Genomic DNA, 27182 nt, shown 5'->3' on the forward strand with positions numbered 1-27182 from the left:
CAACGACACTCCTAAAAAAGAGAAACACTTTAAGACGCTGCAAAATGTTTCATGTGAGCTGCCTCAGTGGAAATTATACTGTCAAGTACAAGGAAACAGTACAGACAGAAGGAAGAATTTCATTAGCGTCAATCAAAATGACGAGGTCCAAAATGAAGCTCGCTAGGAGAGTCGTAATCACAGAGTTGACGAGCCACCCCCTCAACATGAGGTCTTATTAAAGGAATAATATTTGCAAAACGAGACGCCTCAGAAATCCCCAAATTAAGATCTCGCCGAAGCCCGCCCAACTTCCACAAAGTGGAATCATTAAATTAAAAATGTAAACTTTTCTCTTAGCAAGGTAATGGGCATCCCGATGTAGATAAATAGATGGAATAGCTGCAAAAAGGGGCATTTTCCTGTTCATTAAATTTTTCTTTCGCTTTTTTATTTCGACCCCTGGTGCTAATTTTGTTGGAATTCACGCCCCTGCGTCTGCCCTGACGGGGCTCAATCACAGAAATTTTTATATCCGGAATTAAATAAGTAGCTAGTACTATTACGGAGAAAATTTAATATGAGCTTATTTTCGCAGAGTTTCTTTCTTAATTAATCAGATACTGTGCTCTGCTTATTGGATTTGAAGCTTGGATATTTACTTTTTCTTTTCTGAAATAAACTCTCTTTCCTTCGGCTTTACCTTATTCGCAGTGGCAGTTAAGAAATATATTTATTCTGAAGATGGCAGGCACACCACAAAATCGTTTACGAAGTTCGGAAGTCAATCAACAACTGAAATGTATTTCTGAGAGGGAACTTATTTCCTGGGGTGGTTTATGATGTTAATTCGATTGTCCGTAATATCCAGTGGTAAAGTCGCTGCAGGAAACGTCAGCGGGCTCAGTAGCAAATGCAATTATATCTACTAATATGCTGTCTGCCGCCGCTCCATCGCCCGTCTCGGTGGCGGCGGCTCCGAGCAAAACCATACTCTACTATTTAACGGAAATTACTCAAAATCTTGTTACTTCGCAGATGCACCTGGAGTAGAGAGACAAACGCGATCAGGCTTCTCGACTTGAAGTTATCAAGAAAATTTAACTCAAAAGAGCCTTAACATAGAAGTTATTATTTTACAATCCAATCTCCAAAATGAAATACTGTTATCGAGACGATATTGAGTTCAGCATAAGCTATTGATTGGCAAATAAGGAAATCGAATTATTCAATGTCCGCCCCCGATTTGTTTCTTGCTCCCCCAAAGCAGAGATGAAGAAATTCTTTCAGAGTTTTCGATTACCCCGCCAATTAATTTTATAGATACATTTGTCTTCGCTTTGAAGTATATATCAACGTTGCTTTTAATTCTTCAATCTGTAGTACTTTGCATAGTACATTCTTTTGAACATTGGATCCAGATTCATTCTGAAGTGTGCTCGCTGCCCGGTTGGGGCGAGTGTGGGGTGATATTGGTGACCTAGTTGACTAGTTTCCTGTATCCGGAGTCGGTCGCGTCACGGAGGGGCGGAGGGCTCGTGACGAGCGCCGAGAGGGAAAGTCCGTCCTGAGTGTGAGCACGCCTTGTGCACAACTAGGTGAGAACGGTTAGTGCTCAGACCAATGTACCGGCCAGTCATGACGTAATTGGCAACAAGCCTGATTACACTAGAGTCTTCAATGCACACGCTGAAATAGGGGCTGGTGCTCGATACGTTAGTGATGTACAATTGTGGTAAATTATTACTTCGGATATGAAAACTATTGTCGATAGTTCAAGTAGACCAAAGCAAAATTTGATAATAACCTTCAAATGCACATCCGATGGAACTAATCGAATTATGAGGTTAGAATGAACAATTGAATTTTCCAGCAATGATTTTTGAGCGCCATCTACATCGAATCGTCTCTCAGTGTCATTGGAAAACAATGAGTGGTCGAGCGAGGTGTTAAGCGAATGCCTATTGTTTAGTTCGGCGTGATGAGGCGGGGGCGGGGCGGCGACATCAAAGCTGTCGTCACTGACATTGAAAGAGATGTGACCACACCTTCGGGGCTTGATGAAAACATCCGAGGCGAACACTTGAATGCATTAAATACCCCTGTAATTAACGTTCTCAGACTCACCGTATAAGTAACTACGAACTATTAGTTCATGTCTTGTTTTGTCTGAGTGAATGCTGAGAACATTTATAACCAGTCAATTATTGAATACAACTTTATGATTATCGATTCAAACAAACTGAACTAATTTTGCTATTAAATAAGTAAAGTAACTTAGGTATAGATAACTATATTTTCAAATATAACATAGTAGGAAGTTGAAACAGCCAAGCACGGCATATAACAAAGGCAACACAATTTGCACAGTAAAGGGACAGAGTCAATGGAGCCCACAGCACAGACGGACGCCTTCTGTGATTTCACAACAAACATGCCGACTGCCCTCCACACCCTTTTATACAAAATCATTTCCATGCCGTTTTCCAACGTGAAAATTGCCCATGAGCGGTCAAAGGGTTAACAATTTGCTGTTTATTTGAATTCAGCCTTTGTTAGTTTAGAGGCGTCAGAATGTGTCCCAGCCGCACCCCGGGCCCGTTTGTTTTGCTAAAACCGTTTATGTTTCAAAGAAATCTCCGAATTGTATTGCTCTTGGTGGGTTCGAAATGTTATGGTTTTATTTTCTTTTTTAGAATATGTATTTTTAGGACATACCTACATAAACCTGCTTTTTAAAAAAAACCTAACTATCTATAAATAACGGTAGGACTGGTCCACCGATTTAAAGTCGCTCAGCGTGCTATGGAGAGAGCTATGCTTGGGGTTTCTCTGATGGATCGTATCAGAAATGAGGTTATCCGTCAGAGGACTAAGGTTACCGACATAGCTGTCAAAATATGCAAGCTGAAGTGGCAGTGGGCTGGTCATATCTGCCGAAGAACCGATAACCGTTGGGGTAGACGAGTTCTCGAGTGGAGACCACGAACAGGCAAACGCAGCGTGGGACGCCCTCCTGCCCGCTGGACTGACGACCTTAGGCGGGTGGCGGGTAGTGGTTGGATGAGGAAGGCCGAGGACCGAGTGTTGTGGCGCTCCTTGGGAGAGGCCTATGTCCAGCAGTGGATGATTATTGGCTGATGATGATGATGAACTATAAATAATTGAGTGAAATGAGTTAAAATAATCACCAACATATTTATTATTATTAGTTCCTAATAAGACATAAGTAATTTAAGATGACGTCCTGGTGGGTATGAATACTTAATCCGGTCCCAAATCAAAACCAAATAAAACTAAAACGACGCCCTCTTATTTTTATCTTAATTCCTTCAAGCAGCTACTGGGTAAGGATTATAATAATAGGCATTCTCTAGATGCCGTTCCTCCATAAACACCTTCACGGGTTCATTTGGAACATTATTTATTAGAAAACCATTGTGTTAACTATAAACAGTAAAAAAATACAATGGAGTATGCTGACTCAACAAACGAAATTGACACAGATGCTTTGCGGAGCAATTACAGGCAGTCTCGGGAAATAGATCCAATGATGTTTGAACACAGGAGCGTAGCATTAGTGGTTCAGCGTATCCTTTGTGGTGTGTCAGCGTGGCACCACTCTGAAAGCCGCTCGCCGCGGGGCGCCGCTCCGGTAGCCAACCAGTCTCTTTTTGTAACGTCCGTGCAACGTTTTATCAAACATTTCGATGGCGGCTTTGTGATGCCAACAAAAGGAGCGAGCCAACGGAGGCGTTAAATCCTTTACGATTTGATGACGACGACGCATTTGTCATTGAATATTTGGATCAGCACTCGCGCTGGCAGCGGTGCGTGAGGTTTTAATAGAGGAATTAGAGACAATCCACATTTCAAATCGAATGATAGAGATAGGGAACCAGTTTGCGCATTATGTGGCTGTGTTACATTAACAACTATTAGTATGAAACTCGTAGAATACATACCCAATGCTGCGCAGACTACGGGTGCAAAACAAAAATAAAATTACATGCATTTAGGTAAAATGAAATTTTAGACTAAATAATTAAATACTAAGACATCTAGGTAATATTGTAAATTTATCTGTGATTGATTCGATTTTAATGATTCAGTCAAAGCAAGGGTGTAACCTGGAGAAACCCAAAACAACGACATCAAAAAAATCACCCACAATATATCAAATTACACGTAAAACAGTAAGTATCACACCACTTATACAAAACAATCCAATCTAATTCACGAACCAATCAAAGCAAATTAAACTCAAAATTTTTACATTATGAGGGGATATGATATAAAATGGGACCTACCTGCCAAATTTTGGTTTTATGACTTTAGTGGGATATTGGAATTTAATAAAAAACAAAAAAATAACACATCGATAAGCAATTTTGGAATACGTATACTGTGGTGATCAATCCTGCGTTGCGGGTGTGTCGTGGGGTCATCCAGGCTACCCCCATGCCTGCGACCGACAGACGGCCGAGCGCGGCCGAGCCGGCCCGAACGTTTCCGAACGCGACCGAACCCGGACGAGCGAAACCGAACGCGTGGTGCGAGCGAGCTAGCGACATACCTGTCTGGCGCTTTCATTGACAGGCACCTGAAATGAAGAAAAAAATCGATCCAATTCGTTGAATAACTCAAGAATATTGAAAAATTTTGATGTACTATTTCACAGCACGGTTCGGTTTACACAGATAAATTTACATGCATTAGTCGAGTGTCTTGGTCTAGCGTCTAGCATGCACGCCCCGCCCCCATTCAGCGCTCGCTGCAGCCGCTGCACTGAATCTACCTCAGATCAGTTCGATCACGTTCAACTTAAATTAATTTTATACGGGATGTCTTAATACACTACGGAACCCACAAACCAAATCAAATGATGGGATCGAAGCCATTGCAGATGGAAACAAAAAGGTTCAACTTGAACCTAAATAAAAACGAGCAGCGGCAAAAAATGAATTACAGAAATTAAAAGTAAACATGCTAAAAAGAACAAACATAACTAGGGTCAAAACAGTTAAAAACAACATTGCAAGATGTATTAGGACAGTTGTTAAAATATGGGGTACTGAGGCCGGCGCAGTCGGTGATATGGAGCGTTCGCACGCGAGCGCTGATGTCGAACACGACGATTAAATCGATTTTAAATGTAACAATAAATTAATTGCAAATAGTAGTCTAGCAAACATCCTCAGCAATCGGGAGCCATGGACAACATGAATGAACGTTTACCGAACGAAACTAGATCATATTATGTTACGTTAGCTACGTATGTTTGTAAAGATATTGAAAGTTAGAATTAATTACAAATGGATACTTAAATACACTGAGATGTATGTAGGACTAATTACATTTACTCTTTAGATGATTAGTATGTAATCATAATCCACACGATTCAATCAACTAGAAAGTTCAAAACAGAAATATACTTAATATTGATCAAATCAACCAATAAAGTCTATTAATATTGAGTCATTACAATATGAGGCCCTTCCCAATGGACAAATTTATTGGATTATTACCGGAACACATCACGCAAACTCAATCGTAAAAATTAACGCAAATCAATTCCGTAATACTGAATCCAATTCTTTTAACAGTAAGTATCTATAAGTAGGTAATACTCAACTTAAGTGATTAAAAGAAAATGATTGAAACAGCAATGAAGACGTGGAATAGATTGGAATGTTTGAAAATGGAATATAGGCAATAGAAAAAAAGAATCACATTATTAATGAAGTGGTTTACTAGTTCAGACAATACGTTCCGCTTGGCGTGTGAACGCGAGCTGATGACTATCGTTTTGCTACAGGTATTTTGACACAAATAAAAACGTAGATATTGTAATCGGGGCACTTATAATATGAATACTTATAGGCACACACACAGCCAAAATAAAAGTCACGTACTCGAAAAAGCCAATCTATCAATATTAGAACACAAAAAAATATGCAAGTCAGTTAATAATGCCGAATCGGCAATCTACAATGGAAATACAGTTACAGTCAGTTTTTTAATAATAGCAACTTGGTTTTTCTTTTTTATCGCCACCCTAGGTTCGTTTGACATTTGAACTGGCTGATGACTTGGCCGCCATGATTGATCGTCGCGACCCAGTAAATGAGTGCAATTTAGCATTTATTTTCCCTTGTATTGAATGCTTTTGTTGACTTCGTAAAAATATGTCCCTTAGAATTTAGTTTAGGCTTACGCATCAGCTAATTCGATTCGAAAACAAAAATTATTACTTCGATCATTGGTACACTGAAGAATGTAGAAAAAATACAATAAAAATCATATTTACATACAAATTAACTGTTGAACTGTGACTGGTAATCATTTGTCAGTCTGAGTGTCATTCTGGATCCCACACCCGAATGAAGATCGCAATCAACGGCTAAATAGATTCTAATTTCATTATTTTAAAGTTCACTTTTACGGTTCTCTCTCTTCGAGACACTTCAGAATGCACTTTATATGAATCATTCGCATTCCCTTCTTTATTCCCAGAACTTTAGAGTCGATTTTATGTTATTTGACTGTCAAGATTTTGAAGAAAATGAGCAACGATGTTCAATTTATCATCGGAGCAAGTATCCGCCCCAGCCGTAACGAATCACTAGTAAATAAATTGACCACAAACATTCGAATTTCTTTTGATGTGGAATCCTTGGCAGACTCCGATTCAATCTGTTTGTGTTTCCTCCGAACATTTGTTAATTGTTGTTTTGAAGAATGTTTTAGATAACTATAAATCAAAAGCTTTATTACCTTCTGAATTTGCTTTCTTATGTCAATTGAGTATACATACGGTCAAATATAAGTCTCTAGTTTTTACTCATTTTAATGCAGTTTAAAATTAGGGGTGTTGTTTATCGTATACATCCAATTCAACTATCAACAACGACGCTAATAGATAAAATCGGAGAGGGTCCAATCAATTCATAGGAGCGTGCGAGATATACTCGTATAAATTAGATTTGACAGGCCTGCATTAGATTGATACGTTGTAGGCTAAACACCCAATTGAAGTGTCGCCGGGATGTGGGGGTCTGAGTCTAGCCCGGGGATCTTTCCACTTCCTAGACTAGCTTTTATTGTACTAATGTGTAATGCACGGTATTTACAGTAAGTACTAGGTTTAAACATTTGTAACTTTAGGTACACTGGAATATAATGCAAGAGATCTTGTCTGCATGAGTTTCTTGTATTGTACCTAAGTGAGACGATGGATTTCAGGAAAATAGTTTTTTTACTATAAAAAGGCCATTTTTATTGAGGTGTTTGTAATCATTCAAAATGTACCTTCTACATAACACTGAAAATTTATGAATAGGTAGTTAGGTAATCACTTAAAACTATGAGACTTAAAGTACTTAAAATTATTTCATAATTTGCACTTAGATACAAATATTATAAATATCCATTTGAAAGCGCAAAATCTAAAGCTCTCAATTAAAATTTAAATGTGCAGAATGAACTGAACTCCCCACTTGTAAATCAAATTGACTCAGTTATTTTATTAATTACGATTCGCTACCGCGTTCCTTCTCAAGTTATGACGATTTTCATTATTTTCTCAAAAATAACTTAATTAAAGATTAGGAACCTACTTGCTATTTAATTAAATTAATTGTCATATAGTTTAATATCGAAGATCTGGGAGATATAAATATAATATAAATATGTGGGGACATCTCACACACGGCCATCCGACCCCAAGCTAGGCAGAGCCTGTGTTATGGGTATCGGACAGCTGATATATCTACACAAATACGTAAATAGATAAATATTAAATATAAATATCATCATCCAAGACCCGAGTGCAAATATTTGTCTTTAAACAAATATCTGCCCCGGCCGGGAATCGAACCCGGGGTCTTCGGCATAGCAGTCAGGGCCACTAACCACTACGCCATTCGACCGTCAAATATACAAAAAAGCATAAAGGCCTGTATTTCCAAACCGAGAATCATGATACCTCGAAATGTCTCATTCTAACAAAATTTTGTACAAAGAAATTAGGTCCCTATAAAAGCAACAAGGTAGCTAAGTAGCTGTAACCTTTACCGCACCTGCCCAAAACAAACTTTTGACGGAGCCGTTAAAACCGTTTTTCGGGAAAATAATTGCACTTTTATCCCTGGGGGGGGGGGGGGGGGGGCATTACCTACCCTTCACTCGCGATCTCGGAAAACAAACAACCCAATTAGAGCATTGCTTCTTAGTACATCTTCGATTGCTACTCGGACTTTGTTCTACTATGTTTAAATATTATAAGTAGCTATATTATTATTAGTAGGTTACTAGGTTTAACAATCAGCTGCTATTTATAAGCATTGAAATTATTTTCTAATACCCAATGTGCCAGAATTTCAGTTTTGAAATGAAATGTATTAACTACGTCATGATGATCTCATGCTACTTAAAAATAGCAAAATACCAAAGATACATGTATTACAAAATATTATATCTCCCAGTGCTCTACAACCTTAAGACGCTACCCTCTCACCCCTTCCTCAGAAATGTTCTGAGGCCAAGCTCCTGTATTTTTATTATTTATAACACTTGGGAGAATTATGTCCTTGTTCCGTGTTGGTTTAATCCTATGCTGGAGATTAAATTTCTCGCCTACCTCTAATTAAAAGGGAAAACTTTTTTACTTAAATGATTAATCGGACTACAGCTTTCTTGCTGCGTTACGCGGAAAAAACTTGACAAATTGTGGTCTTTGTTTATTTATCGTGCAATTAAAACAATATTGTGTTACTGAAAACAGTAAAAAAATACTTATAAAAATATAAAAATATACTTATGAAAAAAACTTTTCATAAAACATACCCTTATTTTATTGTAAATTCCCCACTTTCATTGCCATGTAAAACTGCACCCAGTAAATAGGCACTATTCAACAAAATTTTATCTCTATCAACAGTGTAGCAACCGAACATAATTCGTAATTTAAACTAAATAAATTGAGAAATAACCGCTCGCATTACAACCGACTCAATATCGATGCGAAATGAAATGTAAATGCAACTTGTAAGAGAACAATAACCTACTACTCTAAAACCGTCTCTAATAACTGCCTCACTTACGTCTGTTATGAAGCAGAGTTTATACTGGAAGGTATGGGGAGTGTAGAAGAGAAAGGCATTAAGTGCAGTGGGCAGTATTGATCGGTTTGGCGCGGGGCTGGCGGCACGGGAGCGGGCACCTTGGGGCAAGAATGCGTGCTCACGAGTTATGTTCCGGCCACTGAGAGTTCTGTTTAAGGAAGATGCTTGTCTTGTTCCACAACTAGTTTACTTGCAAATCATTGAAATGGACACTGCCGGTCGCTGCCAGGCCACTTCACCTAATTTATATATGACATCCAGGTTACACTGTTTACATTTAGGTTCACATTCATATACGGCGCTACGTTGGTATCTTATTGCTGTAAAAACCATAGCAGCGACCAAGGCACATAAAAAACTAATTTTCTCAAATATGGTACTGTCTATTCAACCCATTTGCCTCGCTTATATCGATGGGAAAGGTGACAAAGTAAAAAAAAAACACGCCTTTTACTAATGTACTCCCTTGCTGGGTAGGCAGAGGTGCATTGCTGAACCCACTTTTCGCCAGAGTGTTATGTTAGTCCCAATGTAATAAGAGGCGGGCCTTGCCATTTTACGGGCATTGACAAAGTAATAGCAAAAAAATAATTTAAAAGGCAAAACTTATAAAACCGTCACACACAACTGATACCGTAAACGGGGCCCATAAAAGAGAATTGCGCTGGTAAACGACTGGCTACAATTTTAGCTTTTCGATATAGTTAGTTAGTGCAACACGCGAGGTAGAGTCAATAGTGATGAAGTGGTAGTGGTCTGTTGTGACTTGCGTTAGTGTGTGAAGTGAGACAGTGGATTGTTGCCTTACTTTTTTTTAAAATCAAGGATGATCTGTTCACCATAAGTTAAAGATAAATAAGAACACATAGGAAACATTATTCTACACAACAGTTGAAAAAGAGAACCTGTTGACGATAATGTCATCTATATAGCTGAAAAATATTAAGTACTGAATTGTAGATATATGGGGAGTGAAGGCTTTCTTTCACATAATTTATATCCTTGAAGAAAATCGAGACAAGAAATAAATAACTTGGTTGTCAAAAATCATAATAACCAACACCACAATTTCAGATCGGAAGCAACATAACGATGGTAAAATACCCAACGAAAATCCACACACCAAAACTGAGGAATACCATTCAAAAAGCCTTAGTCAGATAATTCGTTGTGTCCGTCGGTCGGCCGGTAGCTGCCTCACTACTTCCGGTCTGCATACATCAGTGCCACAATATCATTAAGACATCAACTAAATACGGGGGAAACAGTTTCATGAAATTGGGGAAATTGCAAAATTCGTGAAACGATTTGCACGTCGACAGATAAAAATATGATGTCATGGTTTATACTTGGCTGCATTCGACCACGATATCACTGTGCAAGCAAACGATTCTCACTCTTAGGTTGTAAATTATCATTTATGGTACTTTCTACAGTTTAAAAGCGAGGAAGTGTGAAAATAATATTGAGAGAACAAATAATTACAACTTCTTAGTGATAATTTATATTTATATCATTTCATCAGCGTAAAGAATAAATAGTGAGAACTTTTATTTACATCTAAATTACTTATAATAATGAAAGAGGAAAATCTACCTGATTGCTTTCAAATAAACTACAATTGATAAGATCAGCAGTAAAATTAATAATGGTACTGCCTCACTGCAAATAATTAATAATTCCAACATAATTCAATAATATGTACTTGATGTGATTATCAATTAATCATTTACTTACTAATTAATATTACTCACGCGAATTTGGCCAAGCTGGTTCTGAACGCTTATAAGTTTTTTATTAAATTTTGACCGATATAAACTGTTCTTGTCATCATTCTCAAATATGTATGCTGTATAAATGTAAATCATGGAATATGATGGCACGATACACTGGGCATGATAACATGAAACCTTAAGACCATCCACTGTAATATTAATTAAATAAAAACTTAATATACCCAATCTAGCAAAGGAACCCTAATAACTAAGCTACGTAACTCACTTTAGAATTGACACGTAAACTGCAGAAGCTAGTTACGAAAATGCACAATAATTAAAAGCCGTTGGCGTTGAATAAAAATGGCGAAGAATGCTGATGTTCAGATAGAAGGCACGATTGTCTTAGATTGCATATTGAAAAAACATGCAAGCGAGATAAGAAGTTACACGGCTGAGCGACGCAAAGGTATCGTGGGTGAATACTTGGCAAGTAATTGCATTTCCTGCCGTGTTGCACAGTGCACCAGTGTGTGATCAAAGAAATTTTGATAGCTTAGACACGTTTTTATACGAAGCAGATCTACACTCAAAAAGCGTTAGTTTGTCGGCTATTTGTAAAATCATAAGTAACTAAGACAGAGGTAGTTAAGTAATGAATTTTTCGCATGACATCATTCGAGATATCTGCCGAGATAGCGCAGATACTTTAGACCAGTGTTTTTCAACCTGTGGGTCGCGACCCCCAGGGGGGTCGCGAAGCTTCTGTAGGGGGTCGCCAGAGGACGAAAAAATTGAGTACCTACGTTAGTAAAAAAAAACAATAAGGCTGCTATTATTACATTCATTATTAAAATTCTCTTACAGTTAGATAAAAAAGAATAATTACTCATAAACATTTTAATTTATGTTATAAACAAAAATAAAATCCTAAGACGCGCGTTAATGCGGAAAAATTACACAAATTATTCTTTAAAATTATCTAACACCATTTTCATGCCAGGTACTTATACAAGGTTCATACTAAGCCGAAGCCTGGGTGTGCAGGATGTTGTGTCTAGGCCCGAAAGTAAGGACAGGATGTCAAAATTGGCGAAAAAAATGAAAAAACAACATAGAAACTTCGTTGGTCACGTGACTTTTTATTATGGAGAATGTTTTTTTTTTCATAAATTTTGACATTCTGGTAATTCTGATTTCATTTTCGGGCTTATACAGCATGTTGCAAAAAAAAGTCATTTTCCATAGAATCTTTATTGGTCACGTGACTTTTTTACTATGGACAATGTTTTTTTATCGCGAATTAACATTCTGTTTTTTTTGGCTTAGATGTGGCATCCTGCACGCGTAGTTTTCACCTTAGTATAACCTTCACCTCACAAACGACTTCTTCAGTAAAAGATTTTGTCGACGGAATCGACGACGACTACAAGATTTTTTTTAAACGTGTATTTTGTCTTTTGCTGCGATGATTTTCATTTTGTACTTATATGCGAATCCTAATCATGGCGACCACAAAAACGTCGTATGGAATGAATATTGGATAAAAAACCGAAGGATCAAGGGGGTCGCGAAATATTTTTTTTCTGCCAGAGGGGTCGCATCACGAAAAAGGTTGAAAACCACTGCTTTAGACTCATCGGATGTGTTTTTGTGTGAAGTTCATAAATATGTATAACCGAATGAGCAACAATCAAACACTTCATTTTGAACAGTAAATTTACTAAGTACCTACCTAATGAGGAAAATTTTAAACTGATTAACATGGACATTGTATAAATATAGCCAAAGAAGAATTTTCTGTAGATGTATGTAAAGGAGAAAATATATAACATTAAATATAGTTAGTATTACATCCGGAGCAGACAAGGAGTCTCCTAAATATTATCTCGACTTAACACGGAAGTTGTATTATGGTATCACAGACAACTATTTCTAGAGCAAACATCTTAGCTCCCTCACGACATGGAACCTTGTCGCATGCAATAGACACGCCTTTTCACGCTCAGCTCACTGCAGTTTGACTTGATGTGAACTTTGAAAGAGGTGCAGCACTGCTCATTTATCTTGCTAGCGAGATATTGTGAAACTGTTATCTCTTTTATGAATGAAGTAACTTTTATTCATTCAGTTTCTAAGTTTAAGATAGCTGCTGTAACGTGTCCTGTTATTTAAGCTATGACAATGAGGCTGAGGCTAATACTCATTAATGTGATTAAATTGAAACATCATCAATCCATACCTTAGAAATTCCATAGTTTTAACGGAAAGTATCAAAGATCAAGTGAGCAAGATAAACTGTGAACAAGAGGATTAGTCAAAGGAGACATAGATTATCAAATAAATCAGAAAGCTGTATCTGTGAACAAGTGAGGCCGGTAATAATTCATATCGGTTTTGTCCTGCTAATAAACGGGGCGATAAGGGCCGCAACACACGGATTAGACACACAGAGGGCCACCGGCATCGCAGGATGTTGTATAATCTTGTTTGCTCACTTCCATCGAGATTGTGTTTACACCTTATTACATCAAGTACTTGAACTGTAGTAGTTGAGAGCCTCAAACAGAAGCCTGTTGAAGGTGGCCTAATTTGGTGTGATACAAATGATTAAAACTACAATTAAGTATCATTAATAGAAAGAAAGAAAGTGTTGTATAATGTAAATTATATTTATGAATCGGTAGCCTAGTGTCCGCCACCTCGACAAAGACAAATAGTAACTGGTGCTGGCAAACAATGTTTATAAAGCAAAGTAATAGGTCCAATTACGAGCAGAAACAGTATCTAAGTAACAATAAGAACAAAACGCCAGGTATGTCGGTTATTTCTTAATTGGTTAACTGTCGAAGGTAGCGAGTTCTGGGGGGTCACTCTATATAACCAAAATCTGTTTCGGAACGCTGCTGCGCGAGCCACGACTCTATCTTTAATACAATTAGAGTCTCGATTGCAGGGCAGCTCTCGTTCGTTCGTTTTTCATCAGTATAGAGTAACCCTCTTGCATTGGGCTTCATTGTCGTGCGTCTGCGCAATAAAAATTGAACCACATAAAGTTATAAACAACTCAATCAACTTGCAGCATTAACAGCCTTTTTAATATTAATTTCAGTACTATGTAGTATTGACATGAAAACTGTGTTTTTATTAACATTTGCAACGCAGTGCACAAACGCGAATGACTTAATTTACTTTAGTACTATGAAAATTGACACTTATGTATATCCTTACTGATTAACCTAGTCCAATGTAATAAAAACGAATATGTAGTAAAGTCAGAGTGTTGATGCATAATACAACGTGCAAATTATAATTATTATGTATGTACGCAGCGACCACCCACAGGCAGAGAATCTGAGGCCACTCATACATATGTAACTGCAGACGATACCTCATCAACTGCTAATACTAATGTAAGAAACATAATCAGCGAAGAAAACCAATGCTCACTTATCCATATGTGAAAATTACTTATTATTATTAGTAACTACGTACATGTTAGTAGCAAACAGGTAACGAGGCGTCACGCGACACTTCCATCAATTACTAGAAATGCCTAGGCTTTGTAATGCACGTATAGTCTGTACGTGCACATTGAATGCACAATGCCACATTTGATTCCTAGCAATGTGTTTGTAAACTAGGAATTTTAATGAGAAATAAGACACATAGAGCACACAATGGTTCACGACGTGTTTTGCTAGGAATTACCAATTAACCATCCTGTAACTGATTCCGCCACATAGTCTCATGATTTCAATTAAAAAACGCAATTTGTGAGGAATGTCTACAACCTCATCCTCCTTGCTGAATAAAAATCAAATTAACAATTAACTCGAGAAATGACTCAATTACATCCCAAAAACAAGAGATCGGCATTTCCATATAAAAATGGCGGCCAAGCAGGGGTTGGATTTCTTCCGGGCCGCTGTTCATTTATTTAATTTATCACATTCTTACGATTAAAGGGGCCACGGTCCGAATGTCCGAATTTTTCGAGTTCTTTCGGGGGTCTACAATACGTTTAATTGAGAAAATAAAATTAAAATAAATTGAGTTTTTAAATGCCAATCTGCTTAGGGTAGCTTTGGAATTTGTTGAATCTTAGGCGCTCTCATATTTCTGTCCTTCGATCGGTATTAAAATGTCTTCACATTTTTGGTTATTTATCGTAGCTTTGTGCAGCTCACATAGTGAACCAGTAACCAGCTAAGTATCATTGCCATTTGCATGTCCTGTGTTGCCATTATCAGTCGGTTGTGTGTTGTGTGCGATCAGTTATTACGCTACTTGAACTAAAGCTGGGGTAGGAGTAGGAGCCGACTGCTGCGTTGTGCTGTTGATATAAAACGGATAGAACTGGTGCAAAATTTACCAATTTAAATGATAGCAAATAATTAGTTATTTACGTACTATTTTTGTTCATTTTATCAATGATTAAGTACTATATTACGATATGTGTTGGTATAAGTATTTAAAACGTAGCTATAGCTATCAGCATCACTTCCTTAATTTTCGTTCAAATTATAGGTTTGACTTGAATGAGTTAATTAGATAAAAAAAACGTAATATAAAAATGCATGAAACTAGAATTTAGCCCACAGTGCTCGTCATGTCGAATCGATTCCCAACTCTATCTCCCGCACAATGTTTAAAAACACGGGTGCAAATACAAAAAATCAAAAGTGCAAAATCATATCGCTGTTACATCTGAAATGGTTGTTTTTTATTTCAATTTTCAAGGGTTCGCTAAACGTTCCCCGAGAACTCTATTATTTGGTTCCCTTTCCAATGTGACGTAAGCATATTCCTCTCAACACCCGTTTGTTATTAAATGTAATAATGTATATCATAACGTATTCATATCGGAGATCTCAATGGATACCAATTTTATATTTCTTTTTTATCAAATGTTACAATACTTAATATTAATAAAACGCCAACGGCCATATGGTAAAAAAATATAACGTTGTGTAAAATTGTAACGTCAAATATTATTTGGTTAATCGAGTCACGCTACGATTATTTATGTAACGAATTATGTAGTCCAAATACTAAAACAAGCAAGATTTATTATTCCTTTCTTGACATCGTTTTACGCCAGTTTCGATTTACTTCAAACCGTTCTATTAACATAATAGCTTTTTTTCGACTACTTTCGTTAATATTCCAACTCACCAGCCGGGGGTCACGCACAGAACACATAAAGACAATCTGTACGTAGTGGGCATTTATGTAAATAAATTCACGATACGCTACTATTATGAAAATGCGTAGAAAAGGGTGTGGCTTCCGAACAAAGTGTTCGTATTTACGATCGGGCGTGGTTTCCATACAACTGTCTGTCTGTATGCGAACACAGATTTGATATGTATGACAGAAAGCATTTCTGCTGAGCATTTATTTCCATTTCGCGAACTGTAACCAACAATTAAACATTGCATCCAAAAACGAGAAACAACAAATTGGTTTCGCGAGCATTAATTTTTGCTTCAATCAACAAAACATCAGAAAGCAATAAGGTCTATTAAGAGGAGTGCGATAGAATTTCTCATTTCATTTGTCTTGAGTCGTCAAAAACAAAGTGGCCGTGCCCAGTGGTGTTATTAGCGCGTCTAAATAATTACAGGGAGCATCAATCACAGGGATATGCAGATAGAGCGTTTTGTGCGAGTCAGCGGCGGCGGCGCTCGGCCCACTGTGCAACCCTTTCTTTGATATCTTTAATGATATTTCCAATGGAATTAATAATAAAACACGTGCGGGGCAAGGTGCTCCCTAGGGTTGTGCCACGGGTGGTTAATAGAGAACATTATATTTGTTTCAACTTATTTTAAACCTAGACCTACAAGAACTTCCTTGAATAGTTTTCCATAAAACATGTTATCGCCAGACTAAGGTACAATTATACCTAATTTAAATAATAAAATGCTTAATATAATTAATTGCAATTAGTTTTGGGCTAGCACCCTGAGTAACACCCTATGCCGAGCCCTGACCGTGTGGTGGCCATGATTTGTGTGCCATGATCGGCACATTTCGACTAGAACGCCTCAAATTGACCGCAATTAAAAGAACAATGACTAGTTTCAATCCTCCAAACTTAATTTCCTCTACATTACACGGATAGCCAAAAACCCTTGTATTTCGTATAAATTATTCGTTTTTTTTTCAGGTAGGCCAAGGCGTTGTCCGTGGGTTGCAGTGACTGTTTTGTTTCTTGTATATTTTCTAGGTAGAGATGATTTTCAATTGTACAAATCATATTAAATATTATGTGCGAAGATACATGCTAAGTTGTACATTTTATATAATTAACATACCAGTTCCTATTAACTCTACTAACTGTGGCATTATAAAACCGGAAAAGTAATATTGATAGTAAATTTTAATTACTACCACCACATTTCTTAGACAAGTAAGCCACATTGATATAAAAACACTCTTGGCAGCTCTTTTATTTTTCATCATCATAATGGATTGCGTTTATTTAATTTCGAATGTATCGTAGAGCCGAGAGCGGACACTATGGGTCGGCACGAGTCGGTATCGACAGACATCACCGCATTAAGCATTCACCAGACAACTTTGAAAGCGGCCTAGTTCCTCTGATTTTTTAATCTATTGAAATTTATTTATCTTAACCATTGATTGACGTGTGATGGCGCCAACGGCGATCTAAAATGAATACGTATCTTTGGAGTTTACAGTTTAACAACATCAATTAATAGTTGAAAGGTGCATGAGATTTTACCGAGGTAATGTAAGTACTGAGTTATAGGACACGCCATGTGTGGGCCGGCCTCAGTGAAACAATTAAAAGTTTATAACAGTGAGACTAGCAGCGAGTAGGGAAGAAGTACATTTTCAACGTAAATGAGAAAAAATAAGACGCGAGCTTTGCGCGGTCACGATCCGCTTTTGTATGCGATTCCACGATCCATGGCCGAGCGACACTGACACTCACTCGGAGACACACGAGTGCTACACTTCAACTCAAAATTGTATTGTGAATGTTACGAAAGGGTACATAGGTACACCTGTGTATTGTACGTAGGTTGTACCAGCGGACACAATTAAAGTAATACTATAAAGCTTACAGACAAACTAAGTCCGACCATATGCCGTGCGTTGTAAAGTCGAATTATGCAGTCGTGCGAACTTACTCGAGTATCTCTCCAATACTCCGTGAAACGATGACGTCATCCGCAAAACATTACACTGGAACATTACGATAAAGAAATCCATCCGCACGTCTGCACGGCGGCGGCGGCGGCGGTGCGCAGATGGATCCATCAAATTCAACTCGACGCCGATTCAAAATCCGCCATCAATCATAAAACATCAGAAAGGATTAAAATCTACGTTGCACCTTCCGAACGTTTCGAGTGCCCTTGTTTTTCTCTAGCCCGTAAATACTGAGGGGCGTAAGTACGGCTGGGGGCGGCAAATATTATAGGGGGAAGGGGGGCGCCCGGCGCAGGGGGCACTATCCCTTATCGCGAGCGTTACCCTCGCGCGGACGAAATGTGGGGCAAATCGATGTCCCATTTTTGTACATCTGGACCTTTATCGATTCTCCTCCGCGAACGCGGAATCGATAATTTACTCGCAAACACTAGTGCACCTCCAATCAACATTCCTCCGTGGCGATTTATTAAGATAATAAAAAATGTGAATGCAATTACTACTTGAGCAGTAAAAAGATTAGATTTATATAGCCATTGGAACCATTAAAGTGGAAACAATGTTGCAGTGTTGATAATAATTATTTTAAATGTGTCCGAAGTCGAATCGGAGTGTGTTTATATCGGCTGTAAATTATGCTTAATCGGAATACGACTTGCAACGAATATAGCGAGATTCCATGAATTTTGTTTAACTAGCTTTTGCCAGCGAGTTTTCCCATACGAGTTACAAGTAAAAATAAGACAATCTCTTATTCCTACTCCTACCAATCAAACTCTAAATCAAAATACTTAATACAAATGGACTTTACTTCTTTAAAGTTTTACCTATTTTATAGTAAGTAGTACTTAATTCAAATACCTATCTAAACAACGAGCCCAAGCTGTATATTCATTTTATTTATGGCTATTTTTATTGTACAAATAAACACATCAACCAAAATGTACAAAGGTTGGACTTAATGCTATAAGTATTTAATATCAATTAAAGAATCAGTAAAAAATATTCATCTTTTAAAAGGCGAATCGGCTACTATACGGCTTCATATTTGTAACGAAAGTATATAAAGTTTTATGTCTGTCTAAATGGTTCGAATACTTCCATCGCAATCGTATCGTAATCAGCTCAGTCATAAAACCGTGGCGGACTCGGTTTTTATTTGTTTTCATTTGGGCAACAATGTCTCTTCTCTACAAAGATGGAAGGTAGATGAGGCCGTTCTGTTATTGATGTATTTAAATAGGTGAAAAAAGCAATGTTAAAAAATGCTAGTTAATTGTTATTTTATCTCTGAAAATTCAATTAGACTGTTAAACTGGCAAAATAACACATTATACATAGGTCCTTATACTATACAAAGTGAAAATATCGTTAAGTATTAATAGGTATTTTATCATTAGTTTTTATTAAATTAATTAGAAAAATATTATATATGGTTGTTATTGTATTTTTGGTTGTAGTCTTGTATTGTTATTAATCATTTCTACCCACGCCAGTCAATAGTTCTTGAGTTGAAACGCTAAGTTGTATTATATGGCTCCTACTCTCCTTTATTGATTATTTTTATAATGTTGCGAATTTTTTGTTTCATATTTATTATCCTGTGCCGTATGCGTATATCAAACGCTAACGAGGACCTAACATAAGGTATTAAGTAGTTGTTATCTCTATAGCTAACTTTGTAGCATCCATTTCGAATTTTTGTTTCTATAACTTTGTTGTGGTTTGATGGTTTTCATTTTTAGATTGTATTTCTCATGTCGATTTTATAATATAGACTGCGATTCAGAGTGGAATTAAAAACCAACAAAATAGATTTAGGCGGCCTTTAGCAAATAAACAACAGCATCCGACCTCTGGACATTCGTAATCATTAGAAGATTTAGAAAATAAGGGAAACAAAGTTATTCGGAGCTTTTGAGATAATTATAGTTCCGGAAACCAATCACACTGATAAGTTAGACGAAGAGAAATTTATAAGATAAGTTCTTAGAAGACTGCAAATAAATAATTAAGAAACAGACGCCCAATTTGCCTCTAAAATTTTGCAAATCTAAAAATCTAAAAGATCTCGTATATGTAGGTAGGTGAAATCGAGCCTTACGTTTTATATGCATTTTCAATTTTATTTTATCTCTACATTCTTAGTTAGAAATTGATACCCGATAAAGACATCATGTCATAGGGTGTTGGAATACAAGAAGGAGTTCGCACGATTATTACAATATAAATTGATACTTTTGCCATTGTAGACGTGCATCCATCTTCCCATGAGCTAATTCTGAAGTCAATTAAAAATTACGGCTATTGTATAGGTATGTTAATCTCTTGCAGATTGTGCACAACTAAAAGTTTTCTGTGTATTATGTTTGATTAATTACCTACTTAAATATTATAATTGTTTCCAATCGATGCACAAAGCCTATCTAAAAAATATTTATACAAAATGAACACCTATTTCACACATTAAATAGATGTTTAGAAAGTTTAAATTTTATGTGACAATACATAACATACAATATATATGTTACTTACTTTTGTGTCATTTTGTATTCATGAAAGATGGAAGTAATAAGTACTATTCCATGCCATGAAGTCAGTTGGCAAATAAACTAAAATTCCGGTAAAAAGATGAAAAGTAATTAATAGGCAATCATAATTACAACAAAAACACAAGAAAACTTAACACGAACAATAAACTAGAAACAATACGTCTGCCATGAGTGCCATGCTAATTAGTAATAGTTTGTTGCGGGGAGGGGTAGCAAAAACGTCATTTTCTAGTATTTCCTCCTCCCATTGTGTCGATCTAGACCCGATGCTAATCTGAATCGGATAACTGGCAATGTACCGACAACAGAAAAAAGTTACTTTACTCAATTATTTTTTATGTTCTATTGTTATGCTTCTCTGGTACCTATCTGTGTGTAGCGTTTAAAATATACAAATAGTTTCGCCTTTAGTGTAATCTTGTAAATTGACTGACTCTACATGAAATGAAATTTGAATCTTATCTTCTACTAGCCTATCTTTTACCGCGAGTTTCGTTTTATCTATATCTTAGGCTTTCCCAGGGAAATTCCGGGATAAATACTTTTTATCCCGGAATTTCCCTATAGAATGGGATTAAGATAAATTTAGACATGCCTGCCAACATTATGAGGGAGGGATATTTACGCTATGACAGGCCTATTGAATTCCTACTTTCTTCACACAACAGAACTACATTATTTAAAAAAAACTTTAGATCGTAAATTACCCACTGTACGTGTATGTAGAGCACTATCATGTTCGATCCATCATTTCCTCGCGTCGTTTGTACTTCTGTAACAGTTCATCTCATGATAAACGGCAATGACTCCGTCTTCTGACTATAATTAAACATGATTAGAGCTCAACACATGGTGAGCTGCAATTATAAGACGTTACAACGGCTACCGGCGCGTACGCCACCACACGCCATGCGATAGTTTCCAGCCATTCAATAACTAACACGGATGCGAATTTTAATTAAACGAGAGCATTATTTCATTACGACCATTATGGCTCTTTTTACATCCATCGCGGTTTAGACGAACGAAACGCGGGAACCTAACAGCCGTACGTAGCAGTGGAAGCAAGAGTTGGGGTGAGCGTCGCGCGGGGCGTCGCGGCGCGTGCATCCGAGGCCCGCCCGTGTCCCCAAGTGCCTGCGGGAAGGAAATGGAATCCGAATCCATTCAAATCCACATTCATGAATGAACCGAATGGGAAAGAGACGGGTGTAGCCAGGCGCGGGCGCGAGAGAGGGACGCAATTTCAATAGTACTCCAAACGAAAATAGAAGCGGGATAATTCCGTCTAGCCGAAGGGATTCCCCCGTGTCATTTGTGTGCGTTCGTTTTTCCGAGTGCCGAGTGGATTGTCGGCGGGTTCATTCTTTCCATTCCGTTTGAGATGGCGCCCCAGCTACTTGTTGATCAATCGTAATAAATTGCCTCCGCTGATGTTCCTATTGTGGAGTGTTTGTCGCTTAACTGCCTGAAGGAAATTGGGTTTCCTTGACTCGTTTGCGTTTGTCACTTCAGACTGTTGCGGTGCTGTTTATTTGGTTTGTGAATGGCGACGGTTCTTGAATGAACTTTGTGTTTATTTGTGTCTATTCTTCTTGCAGTGTTTATTGTATTGCGTTTGTGTATCTCGTTCCATCAGCTGACAGATCTAAGTTAATGCGGACAGGTGAATAAGCGCAATAAAAAAGCAGAGCGCGTCCCGATTCCGCTAACTCGGATCAATCAATACGCGGAAATCTAGAAAGCTATAGAAGTGCAGTTGATATCGCGTGGGCGTCACATCGCGATACAGCGAGTGCAGGCAGTGGTGCGCACGACTAGCAGAATGAGAGCTATCGACGGCACAGACTAACTTCAAATAGATGTAATGGTTGGTACGGTCAGGTGCAGATAAACCTGACCCCCCTCTCATAGTTACAATGCTTCTGAGGGGGGTCAGGTTTTTCTGCCCCTTACTGTACCGGTATACAGGGTGTAACATCACAGTAAGGACAACAAGTTTGGAAAAGTTTGAAACTTTTTAGGTAAACTTCATTCACATTAATATTTTTCTTATGGAAATCTAATCAATCTAACAGTGGTAATTTGAGAACATAGGTAAGTACTTAATATAAATGAGAGAGATGCATGTAAACATGAACAGATATGTAAATTTTCTGACTTTCCCACAGGGCCGTTCGTAATGCTACACCCGGTATACCTACCTAGTCTACCTACTTATCTAATTCATGGAAATATTATGGCTATTATCAAAATAACAAAAAAAAAACGAAAATTCATAGAAAGATTGCTAAGCAAAACTTTTCCAAAATGGCATTTCTTGTACCGATTTCGGCGCAGCGTCCGAAGAGCCTACACAGTGGGCTAAATGTGCAACTGCCCTGGAAATAACTACAGATTTTAAACTACGCTAAGTATAGGTATATGTACTACAATATGTATCTAGTATGTATGCAGATATGGGCTGACTGCATATCTACTTCAAATTTAGTTAGGTACCGTGTAAGTTGCAAGTGAACAGTATTTAAGAAATATTTTTAATTAAAAAAACCTATTTCAGAATTGTAGTGGCTCTCAACTTTAAAATCATTGAATATACAAAAATAATAATTAAGTAATAAGTAATTACCTAAGAATATTAGTTATTCTATGTACAGAGTACAGACCTAATTGTGTGCTTCTATCATCATCATCATCCGAAAATTATCTAAATTATAACCATCACCAAAGAATTTTTAGATAGGCAGAGGTAAGTACTGCATTGAATATATGTATTTAAAAAAAATCTTTTACTGCAATAAACATTAGTAGAAATAAGTCTTAGTTATACAAACCTCCAAATTCATCCTTAATTGGCCATTGTCACAATATATTCAATAGGAATGTTTGGCAGACCGGTGTATTATCTATATCTCAGCCGCATTGCGGGCGCCTTGGTTTAATATTTCAATGAGGACGGCTGCTTGGACCAGCGCCAGTCGCCACCGTCTATGGACCATTTAGAATATTATTATTCTGAATATCATCGCTCATATGTGCAGTGTGCACCCGTCGGAGTGTGTGGGATTCTAAACGTTGTGAATGGTATAACATTATATCGATATTTTTAGAAAATATCAATAAGTGCACTTATGTTTTTTTTTTAATTGAAATATATTCGTTTGATTGGTAAAGTTAATTCATATAGCATAGCAGTTACGTTTAAGATTTTTTGTAGGTTATGTTTTATATTTTATAATTCCAATTCGGCTACTGAACCACTATTTTAAATTACCTATCCCTAGAGACCCGTTAACATGATTATGTCACTAAAGCGCCGCTCACAACATGAAACAAAGTTACATATGAAAAACTTCCGACGCTAGGTGCAGCTCTACAAAGGTAATGAGCCAGATATTTCAGTTCTTTGTTTATTTACATAATATCACTCCGTTTGAAGGCGGACCATCAAAATGCGTCATAAAAGCTGAAAATTCCATAAAAGTCATGTTAATGACCTCTGTAATTGAATCCTGCCTCTTTGTAGCAGAAACAATAGCTGAAACGCCGGTGTCTTCGACATTGATTTGTTGAGTTCCTAATTCTGAATCAAGAGTTAACTAATATTTTTCCTTCTACTCAAGGCTAATAATTTTGACTCATGATAACTCAAGATAACTTAAGTGTATGTAATCAAATCATAGATTATGCTGTCGCAAAATTTTCCTATTGGATATTTTTCTTTTTCTTTTGATTTTCGGCTACAATAGGCCTAAGCATTCATGTGTTTTGTGTTTAATGTATTGCCAATATTGTGTTGATCCTATATGAGTGGTGAGTACACCACTACAGATAGTAATATATCGCTCCGTATCTCTGTGTTCTCAACTCCATCTGATGGTAACCTGATCCGCACTCGTTTATCTGCCGTCAAGCAATTATTGAAGCGTGAAAAGGAGCGTCCCACTATTATTTACACTGCGCATTGTAACGTGGCCATTCCGTTTTTTGAAAATATCGCATTTCCGAATGCATCCTCATGGTGACAGCTGGTAACTGTAGTAGCTAATTCTTTTTTTATCGGAATAAACATTCAAGGGTAAAAAGTATGATTTTTTTTAAATTATGAAATCAACCATCTACTCAGCAATGCTACAATGCCTACAAGGCTTGGCAAAACATTACACACTATTGAATTAATAATCATTTAGATCTTTAAAACAACGAAAGAAAATTACCAACCGAAATCGAGAAAATTACATTGTTAAACAATACTAACCTTATTAATAGTACCTATTATAATAGTAAACAGTTTACCTACATTTGTTTTTTTATCCCTAACAATCAAAGTCATCAACGTCAAAATATCCTTGCCACACAGAGGTAACATTTGATATTTCACCAAAAAAATATTTAAGGAGAAGCAAAAACATTTCTCATTCAAAAATAGAATTAGTGGAATCGTAAAGGTGGAAACATGTCAATACACATTAGTTTGATTCGATCGGCCGCCGGGATTATTTTATCTCGATTGTACTTTTATTTTTGGCCTTTCCGATTACTCAGAATCAGCATCGCAACAAATAAGTAGATGGTTACTGTTCATTAATTGATATTTTTCATTAAATTATTTCTAATCGTATACTCGATCTATTTATTTGTGTTTTATGATGTTAAAAAAATATAAATACTATTTACAATCAGCTTATAAAATATAAAGATCCTATAATATAATCAAGGAATCTATAACAACTAACCTACAATTTTCAGTAAACAAAAAATTAAATTGTAAACAGAATACGAGCAAAAAATTTAACTTTAAACGTCCCAAAAGTGTTTTTGCAAAAGTCATTACATTTTTAAACTCGCATTCAAAGCCATGCATAAAGACACCCGATATAGGCCTACGCGGCCCAATGAAACGCGCTTACTTCACAACCTCAAATTTTTTAATCTAACTTTAGCGTTTGTAAAAATTACTATTTAAAAATGTACGCCTCTGCCACTAATTAACTGGGATTTAACCCTTCCGTCGTCAAATTCCACTTCAATATTTAAGCGAGTAGAAATATTTGGTGCGTATTAAAATGTGAAATATTAATGCGGAGTGCGCGCTTCCCTACGAGTGAGGATCACCGGCCGCACAGTGGTTAGAAATATTGGGCATTAATTTAAAAATAAAAAATATAGAATACCTAATATTTTATATTCAATATTAGTCGACAGAATTTGCAGTGTTTCTTATTGTGGATTAACCTAATAATGATGATCAATTTTAAATACTCATTAATAAAAACAATTGAACAAATCTAGTTATTTAAGTAATTTAAAATATTAATTAACGGTGTGGCTGTGCCTAGTAATATTTTGATTCGGCAAAGGTATAAACCGTTATCCTACCTACTTGTTGTATTATGGTTTTTGTATGAAAGTATGGGTATTTTTATTAATAAATAATTTATGTATGCAGGTATTCTGAACACTTAAGCATCAAAAATAAATAAAAACAAATAGGCAACATAATTATTAAAAACCATCACACGATCAAGACAACATCACAACATCAAGATAAAAACAAAATGAGCCCAGCGTTGATGAGATGTGTCAAGACAGCGGCCGGGGCATGCCGGCGCCGGCTGCCGGTCGCCGGGCGGGCCGGGGCCGGCCGGGACAAGACGTACCTGGCCGTGGTGCAGTCCCGGTACAGCACGTCGAAGTCCTTGCAGCTCAGCAGCTTGCAGCGGTTCACGCCCGGCTGGATGGCGCCCAGCCCGCGCAGTATCCGCACCTGCTCCACGTTGCACACTAGCGGCACTATGTCCAGTCTTTTCAGCTTCGTATACACTGTGTGCAGCCCGCCCACTAAATGTTTCAAGAAGAGCTCGAACGCTTGCGGCAAGCACAACATGGTGTCACCCTGAATTATGAAAGCGGCGACTTTCTGTCCCCTATAGTCTACTAATTTGCACTCGTTGGCGGAAGGGTCCGAGGTGGAGATGGGCGGCGGGCTGCCGTAGCGCGGCGGGCCGTGGTGGTGCGCCGCGGCCATCAGCTCCAGCGGCGAGTGGTGCATCATCTGCAGCGAGCCCAGCAGGCCCAGGCCGGGCGGCGGCAGCGGCATGCGCGGCGGCAGCAGCTGCGGCGGCGACATGCCTCGCGCCGGCGACGACGCCGCCTTCACCCTCGGCGAGCCCCCGGAGGAGCCGCTCACCTCGCTCGCGGTCGACGCTGAGTCCACCACGGACTCCATGCTCGGGAGGAACTACGCGCGCATCACACGCCCGTCGTGCGCGCCAAGTCGCGCAACAATAAATAAAAAGCCGGAGCGAAGCGAGGGCGCGGCACCGTGCGCGCGCCCGCCCCGGCGCCGCGCGCTGATTGGTTCGCGAGCGTCGCGCGTGTGACTTCATTGGCGCGCGGAGACGTCGCAGAGTCTCCGCCCTTTTTTCGTATGCGTTCAGAAGGCGCGAAGAAACGTTGTTTCTTTTGAGTGTTGTGTGGAGCGGCGAGGCCGAGCGGCGGCGGCGCGTGGAGCGTGGCGGGCCCGGAATGTCTCCAATCCAATCAATACGAATTAACATCTGTAGACAGACGTGGGTGTTTCTTAACTTTTCTTTAATAACTTTTAATTGATTCAGTTACTT

The 27182-nt window shown here is 37.9% G+C and overlaps 1 protein-coding gene across 11 annotated transcripts in view; it reads right to left on the reverse strand.

Moving 5' to 3' along the window:
* The window catches only part of LOC105388453 (dachshund homolog 1), a 126594-nt gene extending 99742 nt beyond the window's left edge, over positions 1-26852 (reverse strand). For 6 of the 11 annotated variants that reach the window (XM_048624358.1, XM_048624364.1, XM_038119053.2 and 3 more), the window contains exons 1-2: positions 26220-26852; positions 4556-4582 (exon numbers count right to left, since the gene is read on the reverse strand). In XM_048624358.1, the coding sequence (XP_048480315.1) occupies positions 4556-4582; positions 26220-26788 (596 nt within the window). In that variant the 5' untranslated portion in view covers positions 26789-26852. The remainder of the gene's footprint in view (positions 1-4555; positions 4583-26219) is intronic. The other 5 variants (XM_048624363.1, XM_048624366.1, XM_048624365.1 and 2 more) reach the window with 2 other exon arrangements.
* Between the last annotated feature and the right edge of the window lie 330 nt (positions 26853-27182).

The sequence above is a fragment of the Plutella xylostella genome, chromosome 12 (genome assembly GCF_932276165.1).
Source record: "Plutella xylostella chromosome 12, ilPluXylo3.1, whole genome shotgun sequence".
Lineage (NCBI taxonomy): Eukaryota > Metazoa > Arthropoda > Insecta > Lepidoptera > Plutellidae > Plutella > Plutella xylostella.